We start from the raw sequence: 14,351 nt of genomic DNA, 5'->3' as shown, positions 1-14,351 counted from the left end.
AATGGCAAAAGATAATGTAAACCCTTTCTGGCCACAATTTGCTTTATTATATGTAAATGTGGCATTTTTTTCATTAAACATTTAAGTCAAATGACCGATGCTTAAAGAGTGTCCTCTTGTTAGAGAAACACTCTGACTTTTCTTTTTTAAGGCAATCAGTTTGCATGGTTTTTAAAAGTAAAGAACACTTGTGTTTAATTAAATACAGCTCACATTAGATCTAAGTAGTTTCACAGGTTTATGACGATCATCAAAATTCCTCCATGTAGTTTAGAAAATACATTTGCAGGCATGTAACAAATCCAAACATTCGTCGTAGAATGACGTTCTTGCCCTCTCCTTTTTCTTACAATGAATTCTGAGGTTTCACTTTCACATCTCAACAAACTGCAAGGTGACCATTTTTATTCATGGTATCTGATGCATGACCTCACCTTGTTGAGCAGATGGATCAGAGTTCAAACGCAGCTGAGAGAAAAGAAAAGGATCTTTGATCTGAAGATGCTTGATTGTTATCTTGCATGCTTTGTCTCCTTTTTTCGTCACTGTGTCGATCAAGCTGCGTGCCTTGTCTGCTCTGAGTGGGTTCCCCTCCAGTATCGATTCTTCCTCCAACTTATTTAAGATACCATCACTTACAAGGGCCTCAAGGAGCAGTTTAAGGATTTCTATTGTTACCCTCCAGACAAAGGCTGACCGTACCCTGGCAAGCTCCTCCTCTACAGGAAGAAGAAAGAGACATAAACATGCTTCTCAGTCGAAATCATGTGAAAAATACAGTGGAACCCCGACTTACGAATACCCCATTTAACAAAAAATTCAAGTTACGAAGGCAATGAACGGCAATATTTCTGCCCATGGTACGGCAAAATGCCGGTGTAACGAAATCCGCTGGCTCTGATTGGCTGAGCCTACAATGCCCACAAGGCCTTCGAATCATGTGACAACCCCTTGGCTTCCGTACTCGTGCTTCGCTGTTCCACTTGAACGACATATTGTTGTTCTAGTTAGCAATTAGCCTATCGTTCAGCATCACCTCACTCAAAAGGTGCAATGGCTGTTTCGACTTAAGAAAATTTTCGACTTACGAAAGACCCTCGGGAACGGATTAATTTCGTAAGTCGGGGTTCCACTGTATTCTAACTTTGTTCAATTAACACTTCAACATCTCATCAACAAATACTAAATTTTAGGGTGTGTAGGGTTAAAATGATGCCAGCTTAAAATGAAACCGAAGAAAAAGTTGAAACTGAAAAATAATGAAAAATATGAAAAACAAAATCTTGTCATTCATATCCTGCATTCCAGATTAAGTTTAAAATAAGAACGAGTGCAAGTACGAACGTGAGAATTATGTATATTGTAATAGGTATATTGTACCTAAATGATAGTATATTGTACAAACATGAAAAGTATATTGTTAGAACTATATCTAATATTGTTAGAACAATAGTATACTATAATAATAAACTTTTCACGTTATAATGTGACATAGCTCTATTTTTCTTTTGCCTGGGTGGCGGCTCTACGCTTCCGTACTACGCTTCTGTATCCAACACTTTTCATTGTGGCCTCACAAAATTATAATGACTACAACAACCATGAAAAGAGTTGGATGGACATTGCTACTCAATCACAGCTGCCTGGTCAATGTTTTTCATTAGTAATTTAGCAAAGTTGATGGTGTGTGTGTCTGTAAGACAGAGAGAGGGAGAGCGAGGGACAGATTTTGTATGATAAGCTTCATGTTATGAAGGCACAGTTTGAGCACTCAGGTCGCATCAGAGCATCAGGCCATATAGTGTGAGACCCTGCATCGTGACCTATGAACTTCTAACCTCTGCGATTTAATTGTACAGTTTGAGTAGGAGCTGAATAACGCGACTGAAAAAAAAAAAAATCGCACAGTGTTTGCCCAGCTTAATGCAGACTGTTTAAACTAAACAAGCTGCTGTTTCACATAATAAACCCTGTCAGCTGCAGTATTGTCTTCTGTTTTAACAGTTAAAGCAGTAGAGACGAGCTGTTTGCATGTGCGTGGAACTCTAGCGTCATTAACCATGCTAGCTGTTAGCTTATAGCTCACGCTAGCTAACCAGCGAGCAGTTAAAAGGACAGCTGAAGCTGCACAAAATACCCACAAACTTATCTCACTACAATGTAGCGCCGAAAATATGACTCGCAGCTCAAGCTCGACACAGCGTCTGTAACATAAGACTGACATCCAGCTAACCACAGCTAAAAGATATTTAGAGAAAACTTACAGTTTCCTCAGGTTACATGAACTGAGTTGTTTCACGCTGAAAAGTTGGTTTGTTTTGGCTCTCACTGAAGACATAGCTACTCTTTTGTGCTGCTTTTACCCAATGGTATCTTTTGCGAGTGTGGACGCGTCATCTGTTTGCTCCTTAAATGCTTTTCTTCTTTTATTGATTTTTATGCTGATTTTTTCCCTTTTTTCCGTATGAGCTTACCTGCGATAGCTTCTGGACACTTATAGATCATTAGGACTAAAGTGTTCTTAACAGAAACAGCAACATTTTTATAGTTACCTTATCCTCAGCGCTCCGTGTGTCTGTGGCCTAGACACAGCTGAAGCCTGATTACAGTGTCTGGGCACCGAACAGCCCCAATAGCCTGGAAAGGTGCTAACCGCTAGGCTAACTAGCAACAAGATGCCTTCCCTATCCACAGATGACTACCACAGCCTCCTGCAGAAGATTGCAGTACTGGAGACAAAAATTCATCGCTTAGAAGTAAACGTGGAGGTAAATGGACTGTGTGGAAATGAAACAACCTTGCCTTTGATTCAAAACAATGGCGATGAGCAAGCTAGTACACAGCTAAGGAGCACAGATAACATGACCAAGAAAGTAGACTCTGTGCATTATTATAAATCCTCAAGTGATAATCCCCCCTTGGACTGTCTTGGTGCAAAACCAAGACATAAATCATGTCTCCTGGAAGGCGGAGGACGTATCACGGGCAGAGCACAGCGAGCTGAAATCTCTGAAACCGACTGGCCTTCACTTCCTACGAGACAGAGAAGCTCTTCTACCCCTGTATACGAGAGGAAACAGGACTGGACAACAGTGAATAGGAAGGTTAACAACAAACCTCCAAAACAACTGAATGTGAAACTGCACAACAGATTTGCTCCACTATCAAAGGACCCTGGATCTATATCGGACAACCATCCATCTAAAAGCAGCGAAGTAAGGTCTGAAAATCTGTTGAAAAGTAAAAGACCACAGGGAAAGCTAAAGGCTAGGCCTGAAACTCTGATTGTGGGTGACTCTGCCGTAAAGGATGTACAAATGATGTGCGGTAAGAACACTAAAGTCCTCTGCTTTCCTAACGATATGGTCAACAACCTGAAGGAGAGAATTCTTCAAATTGCAGATGAATATCCAACTGTGACAAACATTGTCCTGCATACAGGGTCAAACGATGTGTCCAAACAACAGTCGGAGGTTCTGAAACGGGACTTTACTGGAATATTAAATACTGTAAACTCTCTGAATGCAGCTGTATTCATCAGTGGACCTGTACCGCCGGTCAGAGAAGGAGACGAGAGATTCAGCAGGTTGTTTACACTGAATAAATGGCTTATATCAGCATGTACTGACCACTCAGTGCATTTTATCAACAACTTTAATATTTTTTGGGAACGCAGGCATCTGTTTAAAGCAAATGGATTTAATTTTAACAAGTCAGGGGTGAAACTGTTCACCTCCAACTTGTTTTATTCCATACGTCATCCATATGTGCTTGGTGCCAAGGCTGAGATAAACGAGGAGTTATCTCATAAAGAGGAACAAACAGTACTCCAAGAACAGACAAAGCCCAGCAGAAACCTTGAGGAGGAGCTCCATCTGCCCCCACCCGGGAAGAGCCTCAGAGAGGAGAGACATCTGAGGCAAGAAGAGGGGTCCCTATTTGCCTCCAACTCTCTCAACAACACCAACGACCAGGACCAGGGACCACGACCTTCCCCAGTCCCCCAAACCCCTGACAGGCCATCACCCTCCTCCCCCTCCCTTTCTCCCTCCTCCCCACACCTGAAATTCACTGAGGAGATGATGGAGCGGGTCAATGCTGGGCTCAGATCTACCCCCCGTCCCAATCCCTTTTTGTCCCCCATAAACCCCCCACCAGAGCGGCCAAAGGTTCGCCATCGAGCCCCGCCCTCATCAGAGCAATCGAAGTCACATTGCCCAGCCTCGCCCCCCTTAGTTCCTCCTTACCACCTTCACGCTCTGTCTCCACAGTCTGATGTGTTTAGGGTCCGGGCTGCGAGGATTATGGCAGTGGTGACTTTTCCCAGGAGAAGCTGAGACCCTGTTTACTAGAAGGTTTTAAAATTTCTGTACTTTTAGGTGACAGGAGACATGTGGCCTGGTCAAAACACAGAGAGCTGCACTCTAAAAGATCTTTAAACATAGTAAACATACCTTGTGTGCCACAGACTGCTCCCAAACACGAGGGGACAAGTAATACCTCTAAAACACTTAAGTTGGCTTTATTAAACGTTAGATCTTTAGCTGGGAAAACATTTTTAATTAATGATTTAATCACTGAGCACAGCCTTGATTTTATGTTTTTAACTGAAACTTGGTTGGACCAAAGTAACAGTGGAGCTGTTCTCATCGAGACGACCCCTCCTAACTACAGTTTTATCAGTGAGGTCAGGGCGAGCAGGAGAGGAGGAGGGGTTGCTGTCTTATTTAATGAATCATTTCAATGTAAGCAGCTATCTCCTGGAAGTTTTCAGTCTTTTGAATATGTGGCTTTACAGCTGAAGGCCCCATCCAAAGTTGTGTTTCTTAATGTTTACAGGCCTCCCAAATACTGCACAGACTTTTTTAATGACCTCAGTGAACTGCTGTCTGTGATCTGTGTTGATTTTGACTGTGTAATTATTGTTGGGGATTTTAACATCCATGTGGACAACCCTCAGGACAAAGGGACTAAAGACCTGAGTAACACTCTGGGCAACTTTGGGCTGACTCAGCATGTAACAGAGGCCACACATAATAGAGGACACACTCTTGACCTACTGATCTCCAAAGGCCTGAGCATTTCAAAGGTTACTGTGTCTGATGTGGGCGTGTCTGATCATTACTGTGTTTTCTTTGAAAGTAAAATCTCAGCCCACACAAATATATCAACAACAGTGATCACAAAACGGTGTATAACTGAACACAGTAGTGCAATTTTTAACCAGGTCTTCCCATTAACACCTGACCTGCCCAGAGGGTCAGTCAATGAGCTCGTCAATAGCTTCAATGCTAACATGTTAAATGTAATGGACACTATTGCTCCCATTAAGGTGAAGGAAGGAAGGAGTCTCCATGGAGAAACTCCACACTGGTGAAAAATGAAAAAAAGAGAGTGTAGGAAAGCTGAGCAGGTTCACTATGACATCTATAAAGAGAAACTTCACAATTTTAATTTACAACTGAGGAGTGCAAGGAGGTCCTACTTCTCTGACATCATCACTAAAAACAGCCATAATGCTCGGGTCTTATTTTCTACAGTTGACAGGCTAACAAACCCTCCTGTGTCAGTGGCAGCTGAACTTCATTCGACCATGGCCTGCAATAACTTTGCCAAATTCTTCACTGAAAAAATCCAAAAAATTAGACAAGCAATTGGTACATCAACAGCAGATCCAGGATATGTACTGTGTCCACCAAAAAACTGTTTAAACACCATGAAACAGTTTCACCCGATTAACAGCAAAGACCTGGAGGACATCTTAGGTCAACTGAACTCCTCCTCCTGCTGTTTAGATGTCCTGCCAACAAGTTTTTTCAAAAAGGTCTCAAAGACTTTAGAGTCAGACCTGTTACAGATCGTCAACTTTTCTTTATTATCAGGTGTGTTTCCAGAATCACTAAAAACTGCTGTAATCAAACCTATACTGAAAAAGGACAATCTTGACAAGACACAAATGAACAACTACAGGCCGATCTCAAATCTCTCATTTTTAAGTAAGATCATTGAAAAAGCAGTTTCCCAACAGCTCAGTTACTTCTTAAAACAGAATAATTGCTACGATGCCTTCCAGTCAGGTTTTAGACAGAACCACAGCACTGAAACCGCTCTGACCAAAGTGTTTAATGACATATGTCTGAATACAGACAGTGGAAAAATGTCAGTCCTAGTTTTACTGGATCTCAGTGCAGCATTTGATACAGCTGACCACAACATATTACTCAAACGACTGGAGAACTGGGCAGGTCTTTCAGGAACTGTACTAAACTGGTTCAAAACATACTTAGAAAACAGGAAATACTTTGTATCAATAGGTAACTTCACATCTGAGCAGACAAGTATCACATGTGGAGTTCCCCAAGGTTCCATCTTGGGACCCTTTCTGTTTAACATTTACATGCTCCCACTGGCACAGATTATAAAGAACAACAAAATAAACTGTCGTAGCTATGCAGATGACACACAAATATATATCACAATGTCACCAGGAGACCAAGGCCCCGTACAATTTTCTCCAGCTAAACAAAAACAAAACTGAGGTAATAGTCTTTGGCGCCAAAGAAAAACGATTACAGGTCACCAGAGAACTTCAATCTATACATCTAAAAACCACAAACCAGGCGAGAAATTTGGGTGTAGTGATGGATGCAGACCTAAACTTAGAAAAACACATTAAGACAATAACAAAGTCAGCTTACTATCACCTCAAGAATATTTCAAGGATAAAAGATCTGATGTCTCAACAGGACCTGGAAAAACTAGTCCATGCATTCATCTTTAGTAGGCTTGATTACTGTAACAGCATCTTTACAGGTCTACCTAAAAAATCAGTCAGACAACTACAGCTCATTCAGAACTCTGCTGCTCGAGTCCTCACTAAGACCAAAAAAGTGGACCACATCAGTCCAGCTCTGAGGTCTTTACACTGGCTGCCTGTCCATCAGAGGATAGACTTTAAAGTTCTGATGCTGGCCTATAAAGCTCTGAATGGTTTAGGACCAAAATACATCAGTGACCTCCTGACCCAGTATGAACCTTCCAGATCCCTCAGGTCATCTGGATCCGGTCTTTTATCAGTTCCCAGAGTCAGAACCAGACACGGAGAAGCTGCATTCAGCTTTTATGCTCCTTATATCTGGAACAAACTCCCAGAAAGCCTCAGATCAGCTGAAACACAGTTTATTTAAATCCAGGTTGAAGACTCACCTGTTCTCAGCTGCATTTGAATAAAGCACCAAATCCACACTTTAAGCTTAAATTTCAAAACTTATATTTAACTACTGATTTTATCTACTGTTCTGATTTTATCTGTTTTGATTTTATATACTGTTTTGTTTGTTTGTTTGTTTGTTTGCTTGTTTTAATCAATTTTAAATCATGCTTTTTATTTGTTTTTGTTTCTAATGTCTCTGTAAAGCACTTTGAATCACCTTGTTGTTGAATTGTGCTATACAAATAAATTTGCCTTGCCTTGCCTTGCCTTTAAGCGAAACATTCTTTGTATGTGAGGAAAATGCTGTTCATCCTCTTCAGCTCTAGCGTAGACAACTGGCTTTGCCATGTTTTCATGTGTGTCTTCTTTCCGTGCGTCCGCTACTTTGAAACGCTTGGGCCGCTCTGCCCGCCACAGTTTCAAGCTGGTCATGTGACTGCATGGCCACATCTGATTGGTAAAAAAGTTACCGGAAACTCCACTGGCGGCATGTTATCTAATGTGTTAAACTAATTATTTTTTAAAAAGTAACGAGTCAAATTTTGGAAATGTAGCAGAGTAAAAGTACCGTTTCTTCTTCACAAATGTACTCAAGTAAAAGTAAAAAGTATCGTGCAAAAAGGGTACTTTAAAAGTAAATTTTTTTTCCAAAAACTTACTCAAGTAAATATAACGGAGTAAATGTAACTCGTTACTACCCACCTCTGCAGACGGGCAAGTATACAGGTATGCTATGAACAAATATACATATATAAAGATGAAGCACTGTGAGGTAAACAGATCTACAGAGTGCTATGAAAATATCTACAGTAGTGGAAGCGTAGCTCTCTGAACAGACTATAACAGTGTAGGCACTATAACAGAGACTACACCATGTCAGTGTCCTAAAACTACAGCAGTAACCAACGTGGTGAATGTTGATAATGAAAGGATCATGGTCACTGGGAGGAGGAGTGTAGAAGGGTTAGGTGAGTGTGGATGGAAAGGCTCAGCGGGGACTGAGTTCAGTAGGGTGACAGCTGTTGGGAAGAAGCTGTTCCTAAACCTGCTGGTTTTAGTCTGAAGGCTCCTGTAGCGCCTCCTGGAGGGGAGGAGGAGCTGGAAGAGTTTATTGGCAGTATGAGAGGAGTCCGAGAATGATGCATACTCGGCGTAGAAATCTCTTTTTGAGCGTTGTGTGATGGAGAACTTTGCTTTGTGTAATGTTATAAATACTTGGATAATCCTCAGAGTCTCTGGACTTTTACTTAGAGATATTATATTCAGTCCTGTGGATAGTTATATATTTAAAAATATATGATCCTCTCTGGTTACTCTGGTATGAATGACTCTGAATCACTTAATGGTAAATAACACACTATTTGCAAATTTGCAAACTGTGAAAGAATTCCAGATGACAAGTCTGTAGTTCGACATACAAGTGACGACCTTTGACCTTCATCAGTTTTTATTTAATTGTGTCAGAGAAACTCAAACGTGCTCTTCATGCAGCTGAGTACATTCAGTGTTTAAAACGGAAGCTGTGCAGGTCTGAGATCAGCAGCTTTGTGAAACACCAAGCTGAGGTCCTGTTAATGCTGATATATAGTGACACAGTTACATTTCAATTTAATTCAATTTTATTCATATAGCGCCAAATCACAACAACAGTCACCTGAAGGTGCTTTATATTGTACAGTAGATCGTACAATAACAGATACAGAGAAAAACCCAACATTCATATGATACAGGGGTGATTAATCCTTTTGACTTTGTTTTTATCAATAAAACAGCTGCAGCTTTCACTACAGCACATGTGGTGCTTTAACCTTTGTACTGTTTGCATCAGTTCATTCTGCAGTTAACATGTGAACATGTTGGATGATCTGTCTGCTGTCACTGGGTGGTGTTGAGGTCTGAATCTGAGGGCAGCTCCTGTAATTACAAAGAGAACAGAACCATCACAAACTGAAATATAAAGTTTATCTCAAATCTGAAATAGAGCTGATCCTTCTGTCCTCACACACCCAGGATCTGAAGTTCTTCTCTTACATTTCTTTAGTTCTTCAGCTCTGCTCACATACGAGCTGTTTATTTCTTAAAGCCGTATATACCAACAGATTTTCCAATATAATGTTAACCTTTGAGTTGTTGGTGCTTTGTGAATGTGAATCTGCATACATGAGCAGACGGAGCAGGTTTCAGTCCTGGTTCAGTCTGCTGCTGCACCGTGGTCACCAACATACAGAGGTATCATAACAAATATTAATGCTTTTTTCCCTCTCAAAGGATGTAAGCTGTACTGCACATGTAACTTTGTGAACTTACCTCAATAAGAATGATTCAGACTGTTTTATGTAACCTGAATATTTGAAACAAACTTAGTAAAAACAATACACAGAGTCAGTGCTAAAAATGTAATCCGAGGAAAAATGAAACACACATTTTAACTTAAGCTGCCAAGCAGAAGTATTTGGTTTGAGTACATAAATATTAGGCTTTGCTATTTAATCTGTAATTAATGATTAATGAGGGGTTACTGAAGTGCAAGCCTTTTTTAAAATATGTGTTAATATCCTTACAGATGTGGCAAAAGAGTGAAAACATGCTGCTGTTTGCACATATTGAATAATCAGCTCTGCACAGGAGCTGCAGCAGAGTGCAGCCTGTTGCTCTTACAGTGTAATACTCATAATAAAAGTACAGTAACTGTGGTTAGTTACTGACGGAGCAGCCCGGTGCGTTTCTGCTCATTTCGTTCACCTGCACGGGTTAGCTAAACAAACTTTACAAAACAAGCTCATCTTAGCTAGCTAGCTAAGGATGTTAGCTACAGATTAGCTTACAAACACCTTTCACTTACCAAAAATATTGTGGCGGCTCTCAGGTCCTTCTGTCAGGCAGACACTGAAGAACACCTGAGTCTGTCAGTTTGAAACAGTCGGTAAACGCTGGACCTCCTCTCAGCGTCCCCGCTCTATGTGCCGTTCAGAGATACGCAAGTTTCTTCATGACTGCGGCTGCTGCAGATATTAGGTCGTCCATGATTTCTACAGTCACTGGTCAGCAATATAATGTGCGCAAACATATGTGGCTCATATATGTGGCTCTGAAGCCCCGCCCCTCAAGCGCACCCTCAGATGCCGAAGCAGTGCCAACTAATTGAAGCTGAAAAAATAACTGTACGTGGAAAAAAAACGATGTAAGTGTGAAAACCACATGAACAGTGAGTTTTTTCTTTAAATTTCTATATTTATGTTTTTTCACTATCATTTCACTTTCAATACATTTGTTTCAGTTTCAATATTTCTTCAGTTTCATTTTAAGGTGGCATCGTTTTAACCTCATATGTGGGTTCAAAGTACAAAAAGGTCCAGTTGTTTCTCTGCCAAACTCCTTAGACTGGAAGTTCTCATGTTATATTAATGTCCCACAGAAAGATTAAGGCAAAGATTAGGACAGGTTACAACTCGTGAATTTCATGTACTTGTCACAGTTACAAAAAAGAATCTGCCTGAAGTCTATACATCCATACGTCTCATCATACAAAGCACTGATCTCCTACCTGCTGATGGAGCTGCTTTGGCTGGCTGTTCTTTAGGTTCTTCCATCATCTTTCTATAAAAACACGAGAAGATGATTTTACCAAAAGAAACAGTGAACACAGTCTGGGTGTCACATCATATGAATTTGTGTCATGGTTTAGTGTACGGGCCACACACACTGAAACTGATCTGTGTGAAAGAACACATCGACGACATGTGAATGTAGTGATAACCTCGTCATAATAGAGGTTTTTACTTTTTCACATATTTGTTCAGTATAATGATTAAATAATCTGACAATACAAACCTAAAATACTTTGTTCCCTGTCTGCGACTTTGTGCGTCTCTGCTGTTAGTGCTTACAGGAAGTTTTAAACTTAAAATCCTTCCCCACATATGTGACTGTGGTCTCTGGGGCCATTATCCTGAAACACTGGGGCTCAGCCCTGAAAGCTTTGCTATCTTCACCTGATAACAGCAGCTGTTTAAAGTTATTGAGTTTGACAGGGAAGTGAATGTAAATGTGAGACACTGTGTGCTCACAGCTAAAGGCTGCAGTCAGCTGTGTCAGAGCGTCCAATGATCCTTTAATAAACACTCAGAGCTCCATGTTGATGAAGCTGTCATGTGTGAGCTTGTGAGGCTCCTTTAAACTGGCTCTGCTCTGTCAGATGCTCACCTCTTCTTCACTGTCTCTGCTGCACTCTCCATCTCCTCTCTCTCTCTGCTGTCCTGTTTAAAAAAACAAACAAATCAGCGTTAGCCAATCAAACTCTGTGCAGATGCTGCAGCTACAGCTGATATGTCATTCAGCTGTTCATCAATCAGCTTCTGCTGCTGTTTATTCGGCTCTTACTCTGAACACGTGCAGATCTAGGAAGATTTTCTTGGGGTGTCAAAATCAAAGCGTTTGTTTTTTCAAACACACGTGCAGGTGTTTATATCACATATGGTTTAAATGATTCAAATGCAGTAAGTATACATGTTTCATATATCGTCTATAACTGAATTATGTTCTGTAGCCTACATAATGAAACACTTCAGTTGCATAAAATGTGAATTTTGATTTTATGTACTGTATATGTCACAGCATCGCAGTGTGGATGTGGAGAAGAGAGGACCCAAACGCAGGACTCACAGGTGGTGAAGGCTGGTGTTTATGACAGAATGACAGAGCCTGAGATGGATGACTGACTGGAAGACCAGCTGAACAGAAACGACACATGTGGGACTGACAAAGACACTGAACTGGAGCAGGGACGTGCAGAGAGGTTTAAAGGGGCGGGTGCTCAAAGTTAAAAAGGGGCACATTGAACCAGGCTGAATAACAACAACACACATCCATCAAGAATCTAATATGGGAAGGGCAGGTCTGAGACTGTAGACAGTAAAAAGTCCACAGGAGAGATGGTAGCTGATTAAACAAGTGTCATGAGATAATAACAAAGTGCAAAGATTGGTGACAGCGCTTGGAACCATAAGGCAACAAAAACTGTGAGAAATAATTTAGGCTCTGCCTGTGAATCACTCTTTGCTTCTCTTCTTCCTTCCATCCCATCATTTCATATATCACTCTCCACTTGCTGTCTATGTGAGAACAAGGCACAACTTGCTATTGCAATAAACTATAATCTAATTATCCACACCTAACAACTCCTGCACTTAATCTAAAATAAAATGATGACAGAAAAATGTTATAGCCCTGCCTTTAGTAGCCTCACACAGCTCTGCTGTTTCCTCCTCATGTCCTTACCAGCCATGTCTGCACAATGTTATATCATGAGTAATATTTTTTTAAATCCATCTAAATAAAACACACACATGCACGCACACAGTGACACTTTAGACCTTCTTTAGAATACTGTATATACTATGGGCATCCTTACATTATTATTTATTACTAGAGCTACAATAATAAAGCAAAGAGGAGGGGGAAGTAATAAATATGAAATAATGTATTTATGATGATTCCATTTGTTTCACTATCCACTCTGTGCAGGGCAAAGCTTATTATATGTTTAAACTGTAGAGATACAATCATTTTACTGCTGTAACATCCAACTTTTGTCTTATTTAAAATATAAATCTAATATAATCTGCTTCTTAATGTATGTTCTGTAAAATACAGTGTGTTTTTAATATATTATAATTATAATAATGCATAATTATGTGGACATGCATATTAGATGGTTTTTTAGTGAAATATAATCCCTCCAGAAAGGCAGGAAAAGCCCGGAAACTTACTTTAAAACTAAATATGTTCCCTAAAACGGTGACAGAGCTACAGACCCATGACAGCCTTACACAGGTAGCCAGCAGCTGTGACCAGCACTACCTGTGCAGTTAATAAAAGGACAGGTAATGTTTGTCGCGCTGTTGCACACACAGCACGCTCGTTTGTTTCAGTTCGTCAGTAGCAACAAGACAGCTTACCAACGTGTACGTAATAAGCTAATACTCCTGTGTGCTACACACTACAGTGTGCGCTGTACACCTACTTACTGGTTGTGTGGCATCAGTCTGTGTCTCTGAGTTAACTTGTGTTTCTCCTACAGCTCCGGACCGCTAAAAATGCGCGTGCTCTTTGTGAGCTCGTTCCCGGCTCGTAACCAGCGCGTTCTGCCGTCAAGGGCGATCATTGGTTAGATGTGATCATGTGACTGATGCAAGCCAGATCCTTTTATTTAGCAAAACTGTGATTAATAGTTAAATATTATTGTTGAGGAGCACAGACAGGACTCCGCACACACACACATAAAAAAATAAATAAAAAAAATTTAAAAGTTGCCTCAACAAAAGGGCACTTTGGGCACTCATCAGGAAAGGGGCGGGTGCTCAAGCCCCTCTACAACAACAACAACAACAACAATCTTTATTTATAGAGCACATTAAAAGCCCGGGGCATGCCAAAGTGCTTTACATGAAACAATAAAACAATAAAATGATTTACACTAAAACATCAGAATCATATAGGTGTGGGATTATGTTCACAGGTAAAAACCACTAATAGGAACAGTCAATAGCACACAGCTGTAGCAAAGAGAACTGTACCATCATACACAGTGATAGAGGACATAGGCAACGCAACAATAAAATAATAAAATAATTAAGACTATAACGTCAGAGTCATATAAGTGTGAGATTATGTTCACAGGTAAAAACCACTAATAAGAATAAACTATAGCACAGAGCTATAGCAGAGTAAAGCTGTAAAGCTGAACCATCAAACACAGTGATGGAAAACATTGACAGCACAGGACAACGCAAAACAACCAGACACATTAGAACATTAGAACAACACACTAGAAGCAAGGCGAGAAATTAACTGGTAGGAAAAGCAAGTTCAAACAGATATGTTTTAAGCCGTGATTTAAAAGATTGAATAGAATCAGACGCCCGGATGCCAATCGGGAGACTGTTCCACAGCTCAGGTGCAGCTAGAGCGAACGCTCGATCACCTCTAGACTTCAAGCGAGATCTGGGCTGAACCAACAATGACTGTGAGGAGGATCTTAAGGCCCTCGTAGGAAGATATGAATTTAAGAGTTCCTTAAGATAACTTGGCCCTGTGTTATTAGTAATTTTAAAAGTAAACAACAGAATTTTAAATTGAA

The 14,351-nt window shown here is 40.5% G+C and overlaps 1 protein-coding gene and 1 long non-coding RNA gene across 3 annotated transcripts in view; both read right to left on the bottom strand.

Annotated features, from left to right (window-relative positions):
• Window positions 1-14,351, bottom strand: part of LOC309702165 (NACHT, LRR and PYD domains-containing protein 3-like) — a 217,121-nt gene that overhangs the window by 131,057 nt on the left and 71,713 nt on the right. Inside the window, exons 2-4 of one of the 2 annotated variants that reach the window (XM_082526621.1) lie at window positions 11,417-11,469; window positions 10,758-10,810; window positions 435-719 (exon numbers count right to left, since the gene is read on the bottom strand). The exons of the other annotated variant lie outside the window; for it this stretch is intronic. Of the exons in view, the coding sequence (XP_082382747.1) occupies window positions 435-719; window positions 10,758-10,810; window positions 11,417-11,448 (370 nt within the window). The 5' untranslated portion in view covers window positions 11,449-11,469. The remainder of the gene's footprint in view (window positions 1-434; window positions 720-10,757; window positions 10,811-11,416; window positions 11,470-14,351) is intronic. 2 annotated transcript variants of the gene reach the window in all.
• On the bottom strand, window positions 8,815-10,750 carry LOC309702567. Its single transcript, XR_014275632.1, has 2 exons — window positions 10,056-10,750; window positions 8,815-9,127 (listed from the first exon to the last, which is right to left on the bottom strand). It is a non-coding gene; the product is annotated as an uncharacterized lncRNA (long non-coding RNA).

This window comes from Aulonocara stuartgranti (genome assembly GCF_965226115.1).
Source record: "Aulonocara stuartgranti genome assembly, chromosome: 3".
Taxonomy (NCBI): domain Eukaryota; kingdom Metazoa; phylum Chordata; class Actinopteri; order Cichliformes; family Cichlidae; genus Aulonocara; species Aulonocara stuartgranti.
This window is presented reverse-complemented; position numbering and strand designations above follow the sequence as displayed.